The sequence below is a fragment of the Spea bombifrons genome, chromosome 7 (assembly GCF_027358695.1).
Source record: "Spea bombifrons isolate aSpeBom1 chromosome 7, aSpeBom1.2.pri, whole genome shotgun sequence".
In the NCBI taxonomy this organism is placed as follows: Eukaryota; Metazoa; Chordata; class Amphibia; order Anura; family Pelobatidae; genus Spea; species Spea bombifrons.
The window spans coordinates 44,839,703-44,860,492 of record NC_071093.1 but is presented as its reverse complement, the minus strand read 5'-3'; the positions used below and the strand labels follow the sequence as shown (position 1 = coordinate 44,860,492).

The 20,790-nt window shown below is 47.6% G+C and overlaps 4 protein-coding genes across 5 annotated transcripts in view; 1 reads left to right on the top strand and 3 right to left on the bottom strand.

Moving 5' to 3' along the window:
- Positions 1 to 1,542: 1,542 nt before the first annotated feature.
- PLD6 (phospholipase D family member 6) lies at positions 1,543 to 3,473 on the bottom strand. Its single transcript, XM_053471409.1, has 2 exons — positions 2,940 to 3,473; positions 1,543 to 1,948 (listed from the first exon to the last, which is right to left on the bottom strand). Exons 1-2 carry the CDS (start codon positions 3,334 to 3,336, stop codon positions 1,704 to 1,706), a joined length of 642 nt encoding a protein of 213 aa, XP_053327384.1. The 5' UTR covers positions 3,337 to 3,473; the 3' UTR covers positions 1,543 to 1,703.
- FLCN (folliculin) lies at positions 1,823 to 9,773 on the bottom strand. Of its 2 annotated transcripts, XR_008355060.1 has the most exons (12): positions 9,513 to 9,773; positions 9,046 to 9,192; positions 8,727 to 8,948; positions 8,389 to 8,549; positions 8,100 to 8,191; positions 5,988 to 6,163; positions 5,634 to 5,747; positions 5,386 to 5,509; positions 5,143 to 5,274; positions 4,946 to 5,051; positions 4,574 to 4,833; positions 1,823 to 1,948 (listed from the first exon to the last, which is right to left on the bottom strand). XR_008355060.1 is itself a non-coding variant. In XM_053471399.1 (11 exons), the coding sequence occupies exons 1-11, from the start codon at positions 9,759 to 9,761 to the stop codon at positions 4,632 to 4,634; spliced, it is 1,725 nt and encodes a 574-aa protein (XP_053327374.1). In that variant the 5' UTR covers positions 9,762 to 9,773; the 3' UTR covers positions 4,468 to 4,631. The 2 variants fall into 2 exon arrangements, 1 of the variants encoding a protein (XP_053327374.1); XM_053471399.1 differs by lacking the exon at positions 1,823 to 1,948 and having other exon boundaries at positions 4,468 to 4,833.
- Positions 9,774 to 12,224: 2,451 nt separating this feature from the next.
- Positions 12,225 to 17,216, bottom strand: COPS3 (COP9 signalosome subunit 3). Its single transcript, XM_053471402.1, has 12 exons — positions 17,019 to 17,216; positions 15,896 to 16,025; positions 15,250 to 15,362; positions 15,116 to 15,165; positions 14,894 to 14,986; positions 14,373 to 14,552; positions 14,096 to 14,236; positions 13,829 to 14,002; positions 13,461 to 13,547; positions 13,183 to 13,296; positions 12,957 to 13,037; positions 12,225 to 12,522 (listed from the first exon to the last, which is right to left on the bottom strand). The coding sequence occupies exons 1-12, from the start codon at positions 17,071 to 17,073 to the stop codon at positions 12,469 to 12,471; spliced, it is 1,272 nt and encodes a 423-aa protein (XP_053327377.1). The 5' UTR covers positions 17,074 to 17,216; the 3' UTR covers positions 12,225 to 12,468.
- Positions 17,217 to 19,219: 2,003 nt separating this feature from the next.
- The window catches only part of NT5M (5',3'-nucleotidase, mitochondrial), a 5,225-nt gene continuing 3,654 nt past the window's right edge, over positions 19,220 to 20,790 (top strand). Inside the window, exon 1 of the mRNA XM_053471406.1 lies at positions 19,220 to 19,675. Coding sequence (XP_053327381.1) covers positions 19,421 to 19,675 — 255 coding nt within the window. The 5' untranslated portion in view covers positions 19,220 to 19,420. The remainder of the gene's footprint in view (positions 19,676 to 20,790) is intronic.

Genomic DNA, 20,790 nt, shown 5'->3' with positions numbered 1-20,790 from the left:
GCATCATAGCACTTTGATTACGGATGCCCCCCTCTACTGGGAGTTAGGACATGTATGCACTCCCCAAAGATCGCTCACTGGACAGCCCCTAGAAGTACGAGTTTTATTCTGAAACCAATCCCCCCCCAACTACAGATAAGACAGGGATACCGGAAGCGTTTAAGTCACCTGTCTGGATGTGTTACAGCTTTGTCTTTCTCTGGCGTTTTCTTTTTACGTGACACCTGCCGGCGGGTCTCTGTAACACCCCGTGTGCTGCGCCGTGGCCGATGTGCAGCGTGGTGTATATATGCAATGCTTGGCCACGGCTCCGGCACATTGGGGGTGTTATCAGGGCACCCGTCCTGCATGTCGCAAACAGGCCTGGCGTTGAGACCGGGCGCCTGGTTTCTAAATATATTTTAGTATGAATGGTTTCTGTTTCCTTTTATTCATGGCGATATTTTAAGTCCTTTATTATCTGTTCACCGCAGTTCACTTTCAATCATGTTATTTCTTCTCGCTGGATGTGTGCGACTGGCTAGTTTCCTGTGGATGTAGCTGATCATTTTTATTTTGTAAATATAATTACTTAACTTTACATAAACTATATCGTAATAAACTATTTTTGCACCACCCTCACCACACCGCATTTGTGTCGTGTCTTCTGTCAAACTGCAGAGGGAGGTGGATGCATGGGACGCATGCTGGGCAGGTGTGGTGCCCAAGGGCCAGATCGGATCAGTAATGCTTTAAACAAAAGCTCCAGCTTCACAGCACACTGCCCTATGCCTGGTCTTCGCATCACTGGCAGAAGTGCCCCCGCTGTATCACTGGGAGGGCTTTGTGCCCATGATGTTGATAGTCTTGTTAGACTCCCGGAAGCTCTTGCGTGAGCCGGTATTGTTGGTATTTAAAAAGGCATCAGACGTGAATCCAGGGAGAGCAGCAAATGTATAGAAGGGGTAAGAATGTTACATTAAAGCAGACACGGCTATCATATGCTGACTCGCGTGGCCCCAAATGCATGCAATTTATAAATAACAGCGCACAGGATTCTAGCCATTAACGCGACTGCCTTTTACTGCAGCAAGAAGCTCCACATTAGAGACAAAACAGGCACGGAGCGCCACACAGTACAAAAAAAAGATGGGAAGGCTTAATTGAATTTAAGACTTTTCTGTGTGTTTAGTCAGACGAGTCTTTCCCTTTTAGTGAGTGTTGAGGACTGGCTGGCGCTGGCTAATCCCGCTCTCTCCGACTGCGCCTCTTAAAAACAGCTCCTGCATTCTACAGAACCAGCACGGAACGTAAACGTGACCATATAACAGAACATAAAGAAATGGTTACTCCTACCTTTGTGTCACCGATGAGGATGGGCTGATCCCGGGTGCTCCGGGTAATCTGGATATAAACTGCTGCAAAGATTATTAAATCTGGTGCAGAACTCTCCCTTTCACCCGAAATCCTAGTAGCTGGAGTCCCTGTAAATCGTCCATGCGCGTAACTCACCATTTTGAGTTGTTGGTGCATAATCTCTATTAGGCCTACTACACCTTTTCTCTTTCAAAGGGTAACTTTTTATTTTTTTTTTTTTAAAACGGTACAGAGGATAGAATCAAACCTAAAAGTTAATTGCTGCCCGGAGACTCCTCTGTACAGCATACATCTCCAGCGTTAGAGGCACGAATGGGAATAAACCAACTGGGATCTGCAGAATTCTATCATTTCTGGTCTTTTTCTGGGAAGAAATCGTAAGTCGCCGGGTCGTACTCCTCCCAGAGCCGCTCGAACTCCTCCAGGTACGCCTGAACGTACGCCTGGTCATCGCTGATGAGAACGTTTTCCTTGTTGGTGTGGACAGCCTGCACGGTCCAGTTCAGGGAACCCGTGATAACCACCGACTTGTCCAAAATCGCAAACTTGTGGTGCATGTAACCCTCTGACTGGTTGTGTCGCACCACAACCCCTGAAACACAAGCAAATACGATTCACACTCACATGCAACACAAGTCCAGTCAGATAAGAGGACACGAGCATTATGTCTCACGCTGCTTGGGACTGCCTATGGGTCCCCTAAACACTTTTTATAATAATGATGCACTTGCCCCTGGTTTATGTCACATGATCACAATACTTTCTGAAAAGAGTAGAAAAGTTAGAATAGGAGGCCATAACCTAAACTAGAGGTTCAGAGGCTTAGATGAAATGGAAGGAAGTTTTACTTCTACTGACCGGGTGGCAGAGAAGTAGAACTGCCACCCAGCAGCAGTGGTACGGGTTTATACAGTAACAGGAAGTAAATATGCCCGGGATAGGTATGTGGATGGGCAGAATGGTTGATGTCGGCCGTCAAGTTCTATGTTTAACGTAACCCGTGAGGTGCACCTGACAGCGCTGCAATACGTGGAACCGGCACAAATCCGTTCCCCATGAAAACCCGTAACGTAGGTTCACGGTCCTCCAAAACCATTGCCGCAGGAGGACCTGGGAGGATTGGATGGGCCGGCTGGGTTGTATATGCGGCTCTGTGCACAAAGCCAGGGAAAAGCCGAACCTGAACCAAAGGGAGATTGATCCCAACACCGGGCCCAAAACGTCTGGAAGGGGGCAGCCAGAGGCGACCCGGCTAAAGCGCTTCTTCCACTGTCTCGGTTTGTATGTAGCTCAGGGACTCAATTTTTATATATCTCTAAGAAGCGCCCAGGAGGCCCCAATTTCGCCCTAAAAGGTGCAGGTTCTCAAGATCACTGTCACAGTGCCCTTTTGGCTTGTGGACTGCAATGGCTGAGGGTGATGGGAACGATAGTACACAGCATTAACTGGAGAGGCAGAGATGTATTCCTAGCTGCAGCTTCTGCAGAGCGCCTTCAAAATGAGAACTGCCAATCACCTCACAAAGCTCCTCGCAGGGGTTCTGGAGCACACGGATTACCCCCCGATACTCGTCCCCCGCTCACCTTCCTGCCTCAGGACCCCGATCTGGGAGCCGTGGGACGCCATGTAGTCGCTGTCAGAGATGACTCGTACCCGGACTCCACGGTGGTGAAGCTGGAGCACGGCCCGGGCCAGTGGCTGGCTGGACACAGTGAACACGCAGACCTCCAGGCTGCGCTGGGCCCCCAAGAGCAGCCGCAGGAGCCGACAGAGGGCGGTGTCCGTGTGAGGAAGAGGGCACGGGCAGCTGAGGCCCGGGGACAGCACTGGCTCCGTGCAGGAGAGCGGAGCCGGGAAGAAGAGTACCTCCCGCAGTGGTCGCCGCCGCCTCCGGCGGATACAGCGGAACATCATCTCCAGTGACAGACAGAGGGCTGCCCCGGCCAGAACCTTCCACAGCGCGGGGTAGGAGTAGGACATGAGAGCCGGGGAGCTTAACAGAGCATGCGCGGAACCGGAGAGCAGGGGCGGGAGCTACGCAATGGGCATGCGCAGAACCACAGAAAGCCGCGCGGATCGCGCGTGGAGCCAGTGAGCGGGAAAAACCTGATGGGTGGAGATATGGGAGACGCAAAATGGGCGGAACCACTTGAAAGGAGCGTCGAGTGTGGAAGTGGAAGGTGTGAGTGGAAGCTGTGAGGCAGGGGGGCCTCTGCTTAGTTTGTTCTGTGCCCTCTGATGCCCCCTTCCTTCGCCCAATGCCCCTCTCTCCTCCTGTTGCCCCTCTTTTCTAGGAGGTCAGAATGTTTGCTGGGCATGAAGGTATCGCAGGGTTCTACTGCCCTAAAAGCCCAGATAATGGGTATAGAAGCAGCAGGAAATGGCTTTATAAACTAAACAGGGTAAACAAACCCCATTATTCTTCTTCTAAATGCCCCACTCAGTTACAAAAATAACCCCGGCCTGCGCCCGAATGGTTATGGGGTAAATTTCTCCCTACACGAAGTGTGACCTCACAGAACAAACATCTGAACTGAACTTAAAATGAACTTTTCACTCTGATAATAACATTTTACAGCAGAAAAAAAGCTTAGAATCTGATTCATTATCAACCCCTTAATGTTAAATTAGCAAACAAAATCCCTATTTTCTTTCTTTCTCTTTCAAATCATATCCACTGGGACCAAAATAGTCCGGGTTACAAAAATAGCCTTTTATTTTTACATTTAAGGAGCACTAAATTTCTACACCAAATACAACATTTCATGTTAAATATAGGGAAAAAAATGGACGTTTTCTATTAACACGCAATACGTTAACAATTCTACCATTCACTGACAGAATGAACGCTGTCAGGTTACAGTCTCAGAGTTCCCAAGAGAAACGTGCCGGCGACATCGAACAGGGCGCTCTGGCTGCCATATTACAATTTCCACCCTTCTCAGCTGGCCAATGAGGTCAAACCAAATTATTTGGGCCTTTTTTTCCAGAACCGATACTTTTCCAGCAAAAACTGAGGATTCTGGACTTCAAATAAATCCTGAAATTCCGCGGCTATCGAAAAACATACAGAAAATTGTGTTTGCGTAGGACGTCATTTAAAGGGTTGGATGTTCCTGATGAAATAATAATGGACGCACTCCAAAAAAGTTTTGTATTGTTTGTTCAAATGTACAGTTTGGTTTTTTTTAATACTGCTAACCCCCCTGCTCGTTACACTGAAGCTTCCTGGAACGGGGTCCTCAAAACTCTTGAAGGTTCTTGGAACGGGACCCTCAGTTCCTGGACTCCGAGGAAGTCGGGCTTCGCACGCTGGACATCAGGTGAGACTTGTAGGTCTTGCTGAGCCCCGTCATCCAGAACTTGAGTAGCTTCACATTGTCTTCCTCGGCGGCTCCGAGAATCCCCAGCAGTTTCTGCGTATCTTCCTTGGGGCGGCTGTCTACTTTGGTGAACTTGAAGAGGACTTTCACTTTACTGCGCAGAAAAAAAACAAAAGAGGCATATTGAGAGGAAGCAGAACGCGCCGCTGGGGAAGAACTTTCGGCATAATGCTACAGGACTTAAATAAATATATCGGCATCCTTACTTCATCCATTCTTCTTTCAGGCAGATCAGACACTGGTCCACCACGTCCATCGAGAGATTTTCGTTATGCAAAGCAGCCTCTATCTTGTTCAGGATAGTAAGTCCCACTGCCAATAACAAAAGCCACGGTTAATCCAGAAGGACATTAATCCCGTGAAAGGTATAAAACACACGAATGTTCAAATTCAAGATTCTTACCCCTGTCCGTAGACACCGGGCTTCCACTTGCCACGGCAAATTCATATCGGTTCAGAGGCTCATCGTCGCCGAACAGGACAGGGTAAAGGTTGGAGCGCGGTGCACTGCGAATGTCCACCATGACGGCAAATTCTGTTGGAGCGAAATATCAGGTTGTATGGATTATTCCGGTTCATGGGACGTGTAATATCTAGCAAAACAATTCTGCTGGAAAGTAAAACTATACGGAAGCGTGACGCTCACCAGACGACTGCACGTGAGGGGGGATTTCGGCACGGGGACTCAGCCCTAGGAAGTTGCAGCGATACGCGTCTTCGTATTCCTCGCTGTATGGAATGATGCGGACACAGCCCACGGGCAGCATGGCCTGAGAGTGACGCAGAGGAGAACCAACACGTCATAAAAACGTTGGCGTTGTTGCTCATGGAGGGGTTTTTTTTTTGCAAATTTGCTACCAAGACCGCCATTGAGGCTTGAAGTTAATTACTCACTTGCAAGACATCAAATGCCGACTGGATCAGCTCCTTGTCCTGGCCCTTCCAAATGACTTGATTACCCATCAGAACGTGCCAGGCCAACACTCGGAAAGCAGCTGCACCCAGCACCTGAAAACAAGAAACGTGCAGCTAACGTGACGCAAACAGAATAAACCATCACTTATCTCTGGAGACAATTTCAAGACCCTGCCGTTAGACCTCGGGGTCCCATGAGACGCATGAACAAAACTAATCATTTCAAATGAATTTGGGAAATCCTAAAACTATGACAAGTGTATATCCACTAAGACAACCATGATCCACAGTTATAACCAGCAGAAGACATGGTCATATATTTCTGTGTCCCACCTGCCTCATGTGTCTGAGAGATTGGAACCCAACTGTCCTCCTTAACTCCGATAAGTTGGAGGTCTCTGTGGAGCACTTGGAAATCTCCCGTCCTTCCAAGACACTGGACTGTGGCCGGGGTCTCTCTTCTTCTTCTTCCTCCTGGCCTTCCCAGGCCGCACATTCCTCCTCCAAGTCTGCAAACAAGATGGCGAGATTAAGACACTTTGACATCTAAGTTATTAATCATTGAAATGGGCACAGTTAGTGTTTCCATTCTATTATGTTGAGAATATGTCCTCTAGATGGTAAGCTCCTTTGAGCAGGGCCATCCTCACCTGTTCTTTCTGTAAGCCTAATCGTTATATACTACTTGTCATCTCCTGTTTTCCCATTGTACAGCGCTGTGGAATATGATGGCGCTATATAAAACAATAAATAGTAATGTTGCAATAACCCTACATTAGCAAAAAAGAGGGTTATTTTATTCTGAGCGTCCAGCTTCTTTTTTCAGATTTAATTTCACATTAATGTGATTTTAAACCAGCTGTTATCTCCAAAAATGTATAGTCCGCTCAATAATTATTTCTAGGGCTGCAACTAACGATTATTTTAATAATCGATTAATCGGCCGATTATTTTTTCGATTAATCGATTAATCGGATAAAAAAAAACAATATGCAAATTTTTCGTTTATTTAAAAGAATTTAATGAACTGGATGTTAAAAAACAACTTAAAATTTACATTAACATTCTTATTTTGTTATGATGTAATAAAAAACAATATTTTCAAAGTACAAGAACCCAAACACAATATTTATGAAACAAAATAACCCCAAACATTCTGAAAAGAGGTGGACTATTACTGTTCAAGAAACTTTGCCCCAGCACTTTGCACTTTGCACCCAGCACTTTGCACCCAGCACTTTGCACCCAGCACTTTGCACCCAGCCCTGGCACTTTGCACCCAGCACTTTGCACCCAGCACTTTGCCCCAGCCCTGGCACTTTGCATCCAGCACTTTGCACCCAGCATTCAGCACTTTGCACCAGCACTTTGCACTTTGCACCCAGCCCTGGCACTTTGCACCCAGCACTTTGCACCCAGCCCTGGCACTTTGCACCCAGCACTGGCACTTTGCACCCAGCACTTTGCACTGTGCCCCTGCACCCAGTCTCTAACTCTGCCCTGCACCCAGCCCTGCCCCCACATTCTGCCCTGCCCCCACACTCACACTCTGCCCTGCACCCACTCTGCCCTGCACCCACACTCACACCCTGCCCTGCATCCCCACCCCCACTCTGCCCTGCACCCAGTCTCCCACTCTGCTCTGCACCCACACTCACACCCTGCATCCCCACCCCCACTCTGCCCTGCACCCAGTCTCCTGCCCTGCACCCCCCACCCCCACTCTGCCCTGCACCCCCACCCCCACTCTGCCCTGCACCCCCACCCCCACTCTGCCCTGCACCCACACTCACGAACCGCTCTGTGCGAATGGAGCCACTCGCACAGAGCGAACCGCTCTGTGCGAATGGAGCCACTCGCACAGAGCGAACCGCTCTGTGCGAATGGAGCCACTCGCACAGAGCGAACCGCTCTGTGCGAATGGAGCCACTCGCACAGAGCGAACCGCTCTGTGCGAATGGAGCCACTCGCACAGAGCGAACCGCTCTGTGCGAATGGAGCCACTCGCACAGAGCGAACCGCTCTGTGCGAATGGAGCCACTCGCACAGAGCGAACCGCTCTGTGCGAGTGGCTCCATTCGCACAGAGCGATTCGCTCTGTGCGAGTGGCTCTGTGCGATCCGTGCACATAGACATGAAGAATACTTACCTCCGGAACGCGTCACATCCGTCACGTAGCTAGAAGGCGGAGACTGCAGAACGTGTAGCAGAAGCGGGGAACGCTCGCGGAGGTAAGTAAAAGGAGCCGAGTGCTCCAACAACGAATTGATCACTCGATTAATCGATAACGGAAATCGTTATCGATGATTTCCGTTATCGATTATTATCGATTTTATCGATTCGTTGTTTCAGCTCTAATTATTTCTTCTGAATCTTTGAGTACTTGGGTCCAAGTGCCTTGAAAATGGGTCACCCTGGGCCATCAGGATATCTTTGCTCACTTACCGGCCTGCTTCTCCATCTGCACCAACGTGTCTTCTGTGGGAGCTCCTTCCAGCAGCTTCTCCGTCAGGCGGCATCCACATGCTTTGAGTAGCCTTAAGGGAGAGACACAGGTCTACTTTAATTCATTTATAAACAACGCTCATCAACCTACCATTGGATCTACAAGGAGCTAAGTAACCCAAGATTTCTTTAGTATCAAATACAAGAGTATTGGATGAGTCAATTACGCAAGATATCAACCCGATCTGATTCAAGGCCATGAGAGCTTCGCCTAGTAAGCTGATGTTACCATGCAAAGGAGGTGTGAAGGCAGGCCCATAGGTTATCATCGTTGGTGAGGGAGCTCAGAGAGCGGGCGGCATTCCCGTTGCGCTGGTGCAGGAAAGGAGTGAACGCTGTGTTAATCCTCAGGGGACGCTGGGGGCATCCAAACTGCTCTGCTTCGAACACCTGGAGGAAAGCCAATGAGCGTAATGATCAGTAAGTGACTGGTTATGCATGATGGGAACCACAGTCCGACATCAACTGGATATTCAGCATTACCTCCCAAAGGAATAACTGGTACTAGCTGCCTACCAAAATAATCCTATATACCGTCTACCCTTCTCCGTAGCTCCCGTTACTCACTTTTAAAGCCTTCCCCTGCAGCTCATCTATGATGGCTCTAATCTTGGCCAACAGGAACGGCCAGGAGTTGATGAGATAAATCCTGTCCATCATGATGACGATGATGCTGTACCACCGCTGGAAGCCGCGCGCCAGACTGTCCTTGATGAAAAACGTGTGGCTGAACACAAAACCGTGCTGTTCGTCTCCAAAAAAGATGGGACCCTCCCTGCCCGGACAGACCTGTAGGCAGACAGAAAGAATATTACATGGAATTCAGCGGGAGATCTATTAAAAACTGATTCTGGAGGAAAACGCTGGGAGTCGAGCCTCGACTTACCTCGCAGCTCAAGCTGCGCACGCAGGCCTGGCGTACAATGCTGAACAGCTGTGGGTGATTTGGGTGCTGATGGCTGACATATTTGATCGATGTCTCCTTGTCATGGCTGATATAGCCAGGGTGTCCAGCTGCCAGCGATCGGCACCCCTGATAATGGGACAAAGAGATAATATTTAATGGACATGACCGGTACTAAAAATAACTACTTCTCTCTTTCCGGCTGTGATAGAACCCCTCTTAAAGACATGAAAATATTGTTAATTAAAAATATTCTCCAATATATATGTTTCCCTCTCAAGTTCGGCTTTTCCTGATGAGGTCCAATCACTACGAGCCTAATAGCCCCATGTTACCGGTTAACAAGCATAGAGAGATAATATGAGCGGTGGGTCCGAGCCCTACAATTGTACAGAAATGTACAGAGGCCTCTCACCCCACCACCTAGCTATGAGACTAATTGCACTTACTTCACACATATCAGATTTCTTGGGTCGGGGGCTGTTGGAATCGGCACTCGCCCCGTCGGCTGGGCTGTGGGATTGGATTCTGCTGCTCATCTGGATTCCCAGCTCCTCTTCCTCTGCCTGCTCCCCCTGCCCCAGGCTGTCTCCGCAACTTGCCCCCTGGGGGAGAGGGGAGTGCAACGCCTCAGTGCAGAACAAAGTGCGAGGCCCATGCAGCTCACAGAAGTGGCACAAAGCCACGATGGCATTCATGCTGAAAGTCGTGCAGGGAGACAGTGATGTGTAGCCTTTTCCTAGGGGTACGGCACACAGACGCTGTAGGAATCAATGAACACAAAGGCATTGGCACTATAACAATATCCGCTAACACAAACCACACATATGCCTCATCTCACTATATCAGTATTGGCCCGGTAGGGGTTAAAACACTTTATTGTATTGTATTCATTAAATGTATTTCTTATAACCCACCCTCTAGCATTCACAGGGATCATGGGCTTAATGGGTTAATTTGTGGAGAAGACACAGAATCCTACACCAAAGGTTCCTACCCAAATGCCTCCTCCTTAACATTAACTAACTACTCTCATTATCCCGAGCCAGATATCTGTCCTTCTGCCCGCTATACCCCCTCGATCCGCCCTTCTGCCCCCCTATACCCCTCATTACACCACACAACAGACCCACCTGTCAAGTCGCCATGTTTACATCACATGACAAGAGCTAATTTCCTGCTCACTGAGGTTATACCATATGCCCTGACCCGCGGGGAGAGCCTGAACTCACATAGCGCTGGATATCAAAGGGTTAGCAGGAACTATGCGCTTATGAATGTCCAGCTAACAATATAGAAATAATTGGCGTGTACTCAGGGCAGACAATACTGTTTCTTAAACAAACACTATCTGTACCCTTACACCCCTGTGCTGGCGAGGAATGGTCTAACCCGCACAGCTTATTACTCTGCACGAGAGGGAGCAGCTGATTGAGCACGTGATCTGTGACATGTGGGGCAGTTTGTCATCGAGCTGCCAGGTTCATGCACTCTCCTTGGGTTACATCTTATTTACCCCCCCCAGCAAGGGGCAAATTTTATATTCGTGTTCCCCTGCAGCTGCACTCGGGCTGATAGCGGGGCAGAATATCTGGGAATTTACAGCGCCTGGGGTGATACGACTGCCCTTAACTTTGGGGTGTTTTATAAATGTGTGACATAGACACGGTTTGGAATCACTGGTATCTGGCCCGTTGGGTTTAATGTGCAAACAATACCAGATAAGGAGTGCATAGGGTGTCAACAGCCCTACAACCCTGATATACCTCCAGCCCAGCACCGTGCCTTTATTGCTGTCTTTATAACCCCCCACCCAGGAAATACTTCCTAGTACAGTATATTCTAAAGAAATATTCCTAGTGACAAATATCCCCCAGCCTCTCATGGAGAACCTACTCAATTGCAGCCAACTTAGTAGACATGGGCCACCACTTCATACCGCCACATCTAGCGATAGCACAGCAAACCTTTTGTATGGGGCGTGGGTTATGTCTAGTCCAAAATACTTAAATGTTATTCAATAAACCTCACAAGAACTACAAATCCCATTATTTGTTTGGTCCAGTTTTGGGTAGCAAAATGTGGTCAACTATAGGTTGATGAAGGATTCAGCGGCACCTAAAATGTTTATGTATGAAAAGGTACAAGATACAGGATTTAGTGCCCCACGGGAGATTACATGCAGGTAATCTAAATATTGCACACATAACCCGGGAACAAAGGAAAAACCTTCTCGGAAACTCACAAAACTGTTGATCTATTAACTGAGATGACATCCGGAGCAACCAGGAAACGCCTTTCTTTATGGTTTGTGTGTTTTAACTACATGTAGTATGAAACGGGAGGGCTTATTTTTCTTTTTCGGACGCAGATCCTTGATCCATGCTATTAGCAGCGATAGCCCATGCAATGGATCTGTATAAAACACATACACAAAAGGGGGGGGGGGGTGTTGGGCATAGAGCATTTACCCAAAATACATTTCTTCTCCTATTGGGAGGCTCTAACAGAGCTTCATGGACACGGCCGGCTCCTGGTTCTGCCCATTTGGAAAATGGCAAACCTTACTTTTAATATAAAATGATTATATTTTCCTTTAGAACCCTAAATAAAATAAAAAAAACTTCCTTCTGTGATCCGATCATGTGTCTTCTCATTACGTATACATCGCAGTCATTACAAGGGCCGTCCAAAAGGGAGTTTTTGTTTCAGCTCCTATACGTAACGAAAGGTCATCACTTCTACTGCTGGAAAGGCTTGGCTGGCCCTGTGTAATGTATAGTTAATATCAGTGATACTTCCTCACCCATTGAATTATACATTACACAGGGCCAGCTCAGCCTTCTCGCTGGAGAAACCAGTTTGTGTCGTGCTTTTCGACAATTTCTTGACGAAAGCAATACAACGAATATTAGAACACGTAATATCTTAGCTTGACTCCGCTGTATTGTTATATTTCTATTATTTGCATTTCTAATTATCATTAGTTTTATAGCAGAAATCGTTGCCGGTGTCCAGGAGGGGAAAAAAAACGAGCTGAGCAAATATTAAACGATAATAAAAGTTATATTACACACTTGGAGCTGGTTCAGCTATTCTGATTGTACGCGGAGCACAGAAACGCTGGCGGATTCTTGCAGCAAAATGAATTCTTCCAGAGATAAATTCACAACAGACTTTTATTTCATTAAGCTCGCTTTCCGTTGTTTGAAGTTTAAGTGAACGCATACAGAACGGAGAGAAAACGTCATAAATATTTGCTTTTTCGTTATTTAGTTAAATGTCCAGGCAGATGCTCTCATTTCTCTCTGCTCTTTTATTAAAGACGCAGCCGATGTTGCCTTTTAAAGATTTTGCATTGCTGATAATCCGATTTGCAGACCTCAGGGGCGCACGGAGATTTCTTCAAGAGTAACTGGATGGTTTGCTTCCTGAGTCGTCATCCTGAGAGCCCATACTCTGCAATGCAATTTGGATCGGTGAATACGATGGGAATTATATATTCCTACCAGCATAAAATATTTTACACCAATAACCCCCCCCCCAGCACTGTATACACTAATAACCCCCATAGCACTGCATTCAGTAAGTTGGGTTGGCTAATAAAGTTTTATGTGCAGTCCATATACATACTGCTGTAGTAATGAATCTCGCAGTTTTTTACATCACTATTAGTATGGGGTGCTGGGAATCAATTGAGACAATTCAATTCGTAAAGGGGCAAGGGAGCCCAGTTGATCCCAAACAAGATAGGACTCATAGAAACAAACATAGGTAATTAGTAACATTAACCCCCAACGCTGTATACAGTAATTTAACACCGAATGTCAGCCCGGAAACGCTGTTCATTCATATGACCCGCTGTGTCCCGAGCAGAAACTTAGTAGAACTACCTTCTGAACAAACTGAGGATTCACAGTGATCTCTTGATCCATTGCTTTTAATCGGTCATCAAGGTCTATACAGCGCAGCATCTGCAGAAAGAAGGCAGATTCCAGTGAGTACGGCCCGGCTGGCTAAAATCCCTTTAAGATTTCTCCATTTTCACCGGACACAAATTGCAAACCCTAAAGACGTTATCCAGCGTCACGTTACAAAAACCCAAATCATTTTCTTTACCTCCTGATCTATATTGTGAAGCATCGCAGGGTTGTTATATTTCTCGGGATTATCGTGAAAACACACCATCCCGTCCTTCTGATTAATACTTGCAAATATTTCGCCGTCTTCTATCTGCAATAACACAAGAGGTAAGGATTTACACAAAAAAAATACTACAAAACAAACATGTCACTTCTGATCTATAGGATTTTACAACTTGGTCTTTACAAATTAAAAAAAAAATTAGTATAAAACCAAACATTCTAATTCACAGATTTATCAGAAACCGTTCTTACCATATATAGTACATATTTTTCAGCCTCTTGAGCTCCAGATAACTGCACTCGACTGGCCATGTCTTGTAAGGAGAGAGTGAGGAAGGTCTGGAAGGGAAAAACACTTATGAACGTGCGTGGTCTCAAACCATAAATGTAGTTAAAAAGACCAACAGTGCAAGTTGTTGCAGTTCACAAAGCCTACCTGGAGCTAGTGACAGTGGTTTCAATAACTTATCGTTAACAGACAGCTTATTGCATACATTTTATATCATGGGGAGGCTCACCACAAGCCTCACGACTATATCCTAACCCAGGGGGAGCACGAGACCCCCTGAATTGACCGGCACCTCGGAGGAGGATAAGCCTCACTCTATTCTGCGTCTTACTTTTGTAAGTCTCTGGATGTTCTTCTTGTAGAGCGAGGACAGGCATTGCTTCACCAGACCCATGTTATTGTCCCGGTTAAAGGTCTCGCTGTGTTTGTTCACCAGGTTCCGGAGTTCCGATGGGTTATTCGTGGAATATACTTGTGCCAGCTCATGGTATGCGTTGCTAAGAGGCTGGGAACAGAGGGCGCGATGAGAGTCATTTCCTTACAGAAATAAGCATTTCTTAAAACGGAATCGTGACCCTGGACATTCCCTGCGACCCACCTTGATGAATCTACCGACAATCTGCGAGGTATATTTAGGGAGCTGCTGGACTTTCCCCAGGAGTATCAAAGAAACTAGGATATACTTCTTATAGGCTTCCAGCATAATGTGACTAACAGCCATGGCCGGAGTTGTTATAGCCTGGGAGACAAAACAAAGAACACATGATGTACGATAGACATACCAACAGGGCCTAGAAGTTAAAGCCGAGGAATTCTATCAGCTCGCAACACTCTACCCGGTCCAACACTCTGTGAACGAAAACAACCGCTTGTACCTGTTCGTAGAAGTAAAGCGCTCTCTCCAGGTTCTTGAGGCCGGTATAGATCATGCCGCCGTAGTAGTAATAGCACAGGAACGGCTTGGCATCGTACGCCCCGTTCTCTTTGCAAATGTCCATCATATCTACGTCCAGGTAAACGAGCGCAGGCTTAAAACATTTCGCTAACAAACAAAGCTGCAACGAGAAACAGAGAGAGGATTGTCGGGGGATTCCAAACGGTCAGCACGACGCACAACACACATATTACACAACGCAAAACAAGGAGACTATTTGTATCCCTTTATATTAATAGCTGCGTTATATCGTGGCCCCATGTGATACTTCCAATAAATCGGTAAGGGAGGCGTAATAACAATCGGTAAGGGAAGAATTTTCTTTCTTTAATCTCTTTTGGGAGAGGGGGCAGCGCTCTCAAGTTAAGGCCAAATGTAAAGGGTTTCTTTTAATAAGACTTTGAACCAACGGTCCTGGCTGTCCAGACGGACATATTACACCCGTGTTAAAGCACTTAGTACCTGGCAGAGATCTGCATGAATTGAGGTCAGCTGGTTTGTGTTCATTTGCATCTTGTCTATGGCTTGTCTGAGGACACAGATCCCTCGCATGGGCTGTCAAAAAAATAAACACAAACGGGAAAGAAAGTTGAGAGAAATAAGAGACACAAACTAAAGAGCACCATGAGATCTGCGTATTGGTAAATATACTCTGCAGCAGTACGGCACGACGGTTCCACTTACCTGCTTTCTCTCCACAAGTGCATTGGTTAGCTGATGGCACAGCCCGGCGACTGCAGATGAGAAGACAAGTCAGAGGTCAGTAAGTGTCTGCATTAAGAGAGCAAATCCAGAGCGAGCCAAGCGGCCGTACTCACAGGTATCCGTGGCGTATCGAATGTGCTCTCCGTTGCAAGTGCTAATAAAGAGTTGGACTTGAGAAAACAGGGTCTCGAAGTCGGGAATACTGGGCATGGAAAACTTCACGAACCTGAAAAACAAACCCAGGGACAGATTTCAGAGGCAGGAGACAAACAGTCTCAGAGCGTGAGCAATCCACAGACCCTCTGCCAGGCGGCTGCACCAAACGGTTATCTAATTATTCCTCCCCTTCCCTCGTTGGCCTAATATACCTGCACCTCCAGCCATCTTTAAGAGTAACCAGAGCAGTAACTGGAAACAATGTTTCAGAAGAAGGAAGAAAACAAGGGGTTATTATAATCCATTAACCATTGCTTAGCTTATTTTACGACTACCCCTATATTATAGTAAAATAGTCTGCATCACGAATTATCTCCTTGATGTCTGTAATGAAAACATCAAAATCAATAGAGAGACTGTGAGGGGCACTCGCTGCCCCGCGGGGAGGGGAATTAAACTCGATCTGAATAGAAATGGAAGCTTGATGCCGTCTGCACACCCTTTGATAAGAGAAGACGCCTAAAACCCGGAATATCTCGCAGTCCCATGCAGGGCGGGGAGAGGGTTGCGAGGGGTTAATACAATAAACATATCACTACTCACAATACAGCGAGGACCCCCAGAGAATGTTCCTGGACATCCAGCGCCCCCAGAACAGTATCCAGGTGGGAAAGATTTTTCGCCAGCAGCTCCCCGCTCTTGTTAATAAGTTCGCACAGCTGGGTCATTTGCCCTGAAAAACAGACATCGGATTAACGCGCGGGAACTGCCATTCTACACCGGGGGGGAGGACCTGCCGGCAGATCGCCCCCCCGTATAGACGTTGGTCTCGTCTTAGATTCAGGAGCCGTATGTCTATCCCATGCATGTTTAATACCCTCACTGTATTACCCTCTACCACCTATGCTGGGAGGCTGTTCCACTTATCTACCACCCTCTCATAAACAGCCACACACACTCCCAACACTCAGATATACGACATCTTCATGTTCTGCGTAATAAACAACAGGCGTCACCGGAGGTATTTCACCAACGCCGCTCGCTCAGATTACACTAATGTAACAACTCCGCTCAGCCAGCTTTAATCATCTGGAGAAGGGACCGCCGAGGTCTTTAGAGGTGGGCAAGCGTGCATCTTTCTCTAGAAAAAACATTGGGCCAAAAATATATTTAAAAAAAAAAAACTACAGGACCAGCGGCTTCCAGTTTCCCGTCTCGAAGTGACCTACATCCGGCAGAGATGGGCTGTCATGTACCGCACAGGAGGCCGCTCAACCAACACGTCTGAAGACACACTGTGATCACGTGACACATCACCCACTAGTGTACAACTTCATCAGTGCCCCCCCCTCAGGGGACCCTCTTCCCATCCTGATGTATCACAGAGGACCACCGTCCCGGCCTGTCTCCAAAGAGATGCTACTACAGAATCCTGCCTCCAGCATCCTCTCCCGAGCCGGTACCCCCCACTTTCCATACACACAGCCGGTACCCCCCAGTTTCCATACACACAGCCGGTACCCCCAGTTTCCATACACACAGCCGGTACCCCAACTCTCCATACACACAGCCGGTACCCCCACTCTCCATACACAGCCGGTACCCGCAGCGGGAGCCCCGCTCCACACAGAAGACCCCCCAGCACAGGCTCCTGTCACCTCCAGCAGATAAACCTGGCAGGAGCTGCCCACCCTGTCACACAGCAGGGACTCCCTGCCCCTCTCACCTTGAGAAGAGAGCTGCCGGACGCTGTTGACGAACTGCTCGAGTGCGGAGGCCATGCTGCCTGGGTCCCGCCTCCCTCCGCGGAGAGCCGGTACCGTGAGCGGAGCAGGAACACACTATAGCACAGGCCGAGCTCGCTTACCACGGCCAAGTCTCGCGAGATCTTCCGCCGGCTGGACGTGCGGGCGCGCGCTGTCGCCTCAATACAACTCTCGCGAGATGACGCGGAGCAAAAGCGCGAGTACCGCGACTAAGTCCCGCGAGCGCAAAGGAGGAAGCGTGTCGTGCGTCTGACGTCACCAGGCAGCGCCTATTTCTTAAAGGCGCAAAACGCCTATTGGAAGCTAAATGGCTTGTGAGTGGCAGAGCCGGTATTTGTTATGACTGCAAACTGCCAATACTATGACGCTCAGCCAGCCTCTGGCACTCCATATTTGTATTCAACTACAAAGTTAATCATGCTTAAAATCTGCCTGAGAATGATGGCAGATCTACTAAGGTGTATTTGCTTAACTAGTGGAACAGCAGCTTTAATGTATTTATCCTGTTTTGGATCACCTTGCAAAATTAATTTATTGTTATTAATAATATTTGTAACCATTTTTGGTTTTATTTTATTTTTTCTCTATTTCAGCTCCAGGTAAAAATGTAAAAAAATAAAATAGTTCTATTTTACAGGATCCCCCAATTGTAAGCTCTTGAGAGCGAGGCCTCTTCTTCTGGAAATCTCCGTGATTTTTAAAGCAGAGCAAATTTTGTCCATTAAAATAACATGAATTGGATTAGAAATCCAGCGCAGGCGGGGTTAATGTAGCTAGAAACGGCTGATTTTTTATGGAATCTCTTCATAGATGTACAGAAGCCCTTTATCACTCCCATCACTCCTGTGTTCCAATGGTCCTTTATCACTCCCATCACTCCTGTGTTCCAATGGCCCTTTATCACTCCCATCACTCCTGTGTTCCAATGGCCCTTTATCACTCCCATCACTCCTGTGTTCCAATGGCCCTTTGTCACTCCCATCACTCCTGTGTCCTGATGGCCCTTTATCACTCCCATCACTCCTGTGTTCCAATGGCCCTTTATCACTCCCATCACTCCTGTGTCCCAATGGCCCTTTATCACTCCCATCACTCCTGTGTCCCAATGGCCCTTTATCACTCCCATCACTCCTGTGTTCCAATGGCCCTTTATCACTCCCATCACTCCTGTGTACCAATGGCCCTTTATCACTCCCATCACTCCTGTGTTCCAATGACCCTTTATCACTCCCATCACTCCTGTGTACCAATGGCCCTTTATCACTCCCATCACTCCTGTGTTCCAATGACCCTTTATCACTCCCATCACTCCTGTGTTCCAATGGCCCTTTATCACTCCCATCACTCCTGTGTTCCAATGGCACGTTGTGTTCGCTGAGCCAGGTTTAAGTTTAAAAGGATAATTGATGGTTAGAAAACCCTTTTGCAAATGATGTTACAGCCAGAAATTTCCTTGTTTTCCATGAAAACAGCCGAGTGACCCCAAAACTTTGAAGGGGGGTGTACGTTAAAGTTATTTGCAATTTTAAATTGTCTTTGCTTAATATTTGCACTGTAACATCGCTACGGAATCTGCTGGCGCTATATAAATAAATGTAATGATACGCTTTGAAGCTCAGGGTTGCGTGGAACGGGTTAAGGTTTCTGATCTCTGCCAGCAGCTGTTCCTCCGGAGAGCTCCCTGCAGGCTGCCGCCTGTCCCTTTAAGAAGAGGAGGCAGTCTGTCCTTACAAGGCGCGATCTGCAGAGCTCTCCCTCGCACTGCACTGCAGAGCCTTCCCTGTGGCACGGCACGGCAAATCACGGGGTCCGTCTGAACCGTGCGCTCTCCTGCAGCCCGGGAAAGCCCCTGCTGATTGGCCAGCTTTCTCTGCAGAGCATCGCTCTGCTGCTGCTGCTTCCTCTGCAGCACATTGCCCAGCTCTCTTCCTGCAGCGCACCGCTATTTCCTAGCAGCTGCACCCATTTCTGCTTGTGAGGCAGCGCCGGCTCCCTGCGCCGCTTCCCCTCGCCGCCGTCCTTTGCGGTCACAGAGAGACAGCTGCTTTCTCCCACAACAAAAAAAAGACATTTAAAGGGCCGGTACATTTTTTCCTCGCTGTCTCCACTTCTTTTTTTTTGGGGTGAGAAAGTGGACTTTGACTTGAGATCCTTGAAAAAAATGAATTTGCGCTCCCGGAATGTTATGCTGTCTCTGCCGCGGGGCACATGCTTTCTAAATGCGTGACCTATAGAAGTGGTAGCGCTCGGTAAACCGGTCTAAGGTCAGACCGGTGTAATTATGACATAGGAACGTCCACTCGTAGAGGCATTCGCGTCCAGATACCCCACAGAATGCTGGCCTAGGGTTCTTATCACCATCATGTTACTGCCCCGTCTGCTCCGCGGGGGCTCCACACTCTCCGCGTGCGTCCGTCACCGCAGACCCCACTCGCTCATGGCTGGTGCCAGGTGCCTACGGGTCCTCGTGGACATGGACGGGGTGATTGCGGACTTTGAGGGAGGATTTCTGAAGAACTACAGAGCTCGCTACCCCAACGAACCTTACATTGAACTAGAAGACCGCAGAGGATTCTGGGTATCCGAACAGTATGAGAACCTGAAGCCGGGGTTATACGTGAGTATCCCACGCATGTTTACATTCCCTAACTGCATTAGCCTTTACCACTTCTGCTGGGAGGCTGTTCCACTCATCTACCACCCTCTCAGTGGTGGGTATCACATTACACATTTTATAATTTAAACAAATCCTGCATGTCTTGGAAAAAGAACGCATAAAAAAACCAAAAACTAGTCGCATTCATTTAGATTCACTACTTGCAAGAATAAAGGATATTGTGAGCGAAACGCGGTGACCTACATTTCCACAGGCCCTCGGCAAATGCGCAGGTTCGTGGTTAGTCATTCTGTGATTTCTGCATTGGAATACATCACTCCTCCTCTGTCCCTCTTTCCTCCCCGATACCCCTCTCTCCTCCCCTGATGCCCCTCTCTCCTCCGCTGATGCCCCTCTTTTCTAGGAGGTCAGAATGTTTGCTGGGTATGAGGGGATCGCAGGGTTCTACAGCCCTAAAAGCCCCGATAATGTGTATAGAAACAGCAGGAAACGGCTTTATAAATTAAACGGGGTAAATAAACCCCAATATTCTTCTTCTAAATGCCCCCCTCGGTTACACAAATAGCTATTAAAGGGTAGCCAGCCTTAAGGATATATGTATATATTATTATACGTTTAATATAAAAAATTAACAGAATTAGAAGAAAAATTGAAATCAAATCAATATTTGGTGAGCGCCCTTTGTCTTCGCGCATAGTTTTTTTTTTAACAAACTCGGCCGGTGAGTTGGAGAACCAGCTGCAGTTCCTCTGTGGATTTCGGCTCCTCAGTTGCTTCTCCCTTCATGTGATCCCAGACAGAGATCAGAGGTCTGTGGCGGCCAAACCATCAGTTGCACGACCCGTTGCTTTTCTTTCCGCTGAAGCTGGTTCTTAATGGCTTTGGCTGTACGTTGGGGTCGTGGTCTTGCTGCAGAATACATTTGGGGCCCCCCTGATGCCCCCCTGATGGTGTCGCATGGTGGATAAGTATCTGCTGGTACTTCTCAGCATTGAGGAGGGAAGTAAGCGTGACGTGTCTCATCTGCTGAAGTTTCATTGCCTGTTTCTTTGTGCTTCTTCAAAAGAGCTTGGACAGAACATCTGGAATCCCGTCTGCCTTATGAGGTGTAGCTC

What these genes read in the sequence shown, in the direction of transcription:
- PLD6 (XM_053471409.1), bottom strand. Translation starts at nt 3,336, where the DNA reads ATGTCCTACTCCTACCCCGCGCTGTGGAAGGTTCTGGCCGGGGCAGCC. An exon ending in CGGGGTCCTGAGGCAGGAAG is followed by an intron (nt 1,949 to 2,939) that starts GTGAGCGGGGGA and finishes CTTGTGTTTCAG; the next exon opens with GGGTTGTGGTGCGACACAAC.
- FLCN (XM_053471399.1), bottom strand. Translation starts at nt 9,761, where the DNA reads ATGAATGCCATCGTGGCTTTGTGCCACTTCTGTGAGCTGCATGGGCCT. An exon ending in AGAAATCTGATATGTGTGAA is followed by an intron (nt 9,193 to 9,512) that starts GTAAGTGCAATT and finishes TCCCATTATCAG; the next exon opens with GGGTGCCGATCGCTGGCAGC. An exon ending in CCCTCACGTGCAGTCGTCTG is followed by an intron (nt 5,275 to 5,385) that starts GTGAGCGTCACG and finishes TCGCTCCAACAG; the next exon opens with AATTTGCCGTCATGGTGGAC.
- COPS3 (XM_053471402.1), bottom strand. Translation starts at nt 17,073, where the DNA reads ATGGCCTCCGCACTCGAGCAGTTCGTCAACAGCGTCCGGCAGCTCTCT. An exon ending in CCGGCAGCTCTCTTCTCAAG is followed by an intron (nt 16,026 to 17,018) that starts GTGAGAGGGGCA and finishes TCTGTTTTTCAG; the next exon opens with GGCAAATGACCCAGCTGTGC. An exon ending in AAAAATATGTACTATATATG is followed by an intron (nt 13,297 to 13,460) that starts GTAAGAACGGTT and finishes GTGTTATTGCAG; the next exon opens with ATAGAAGACGGCGAAATATT.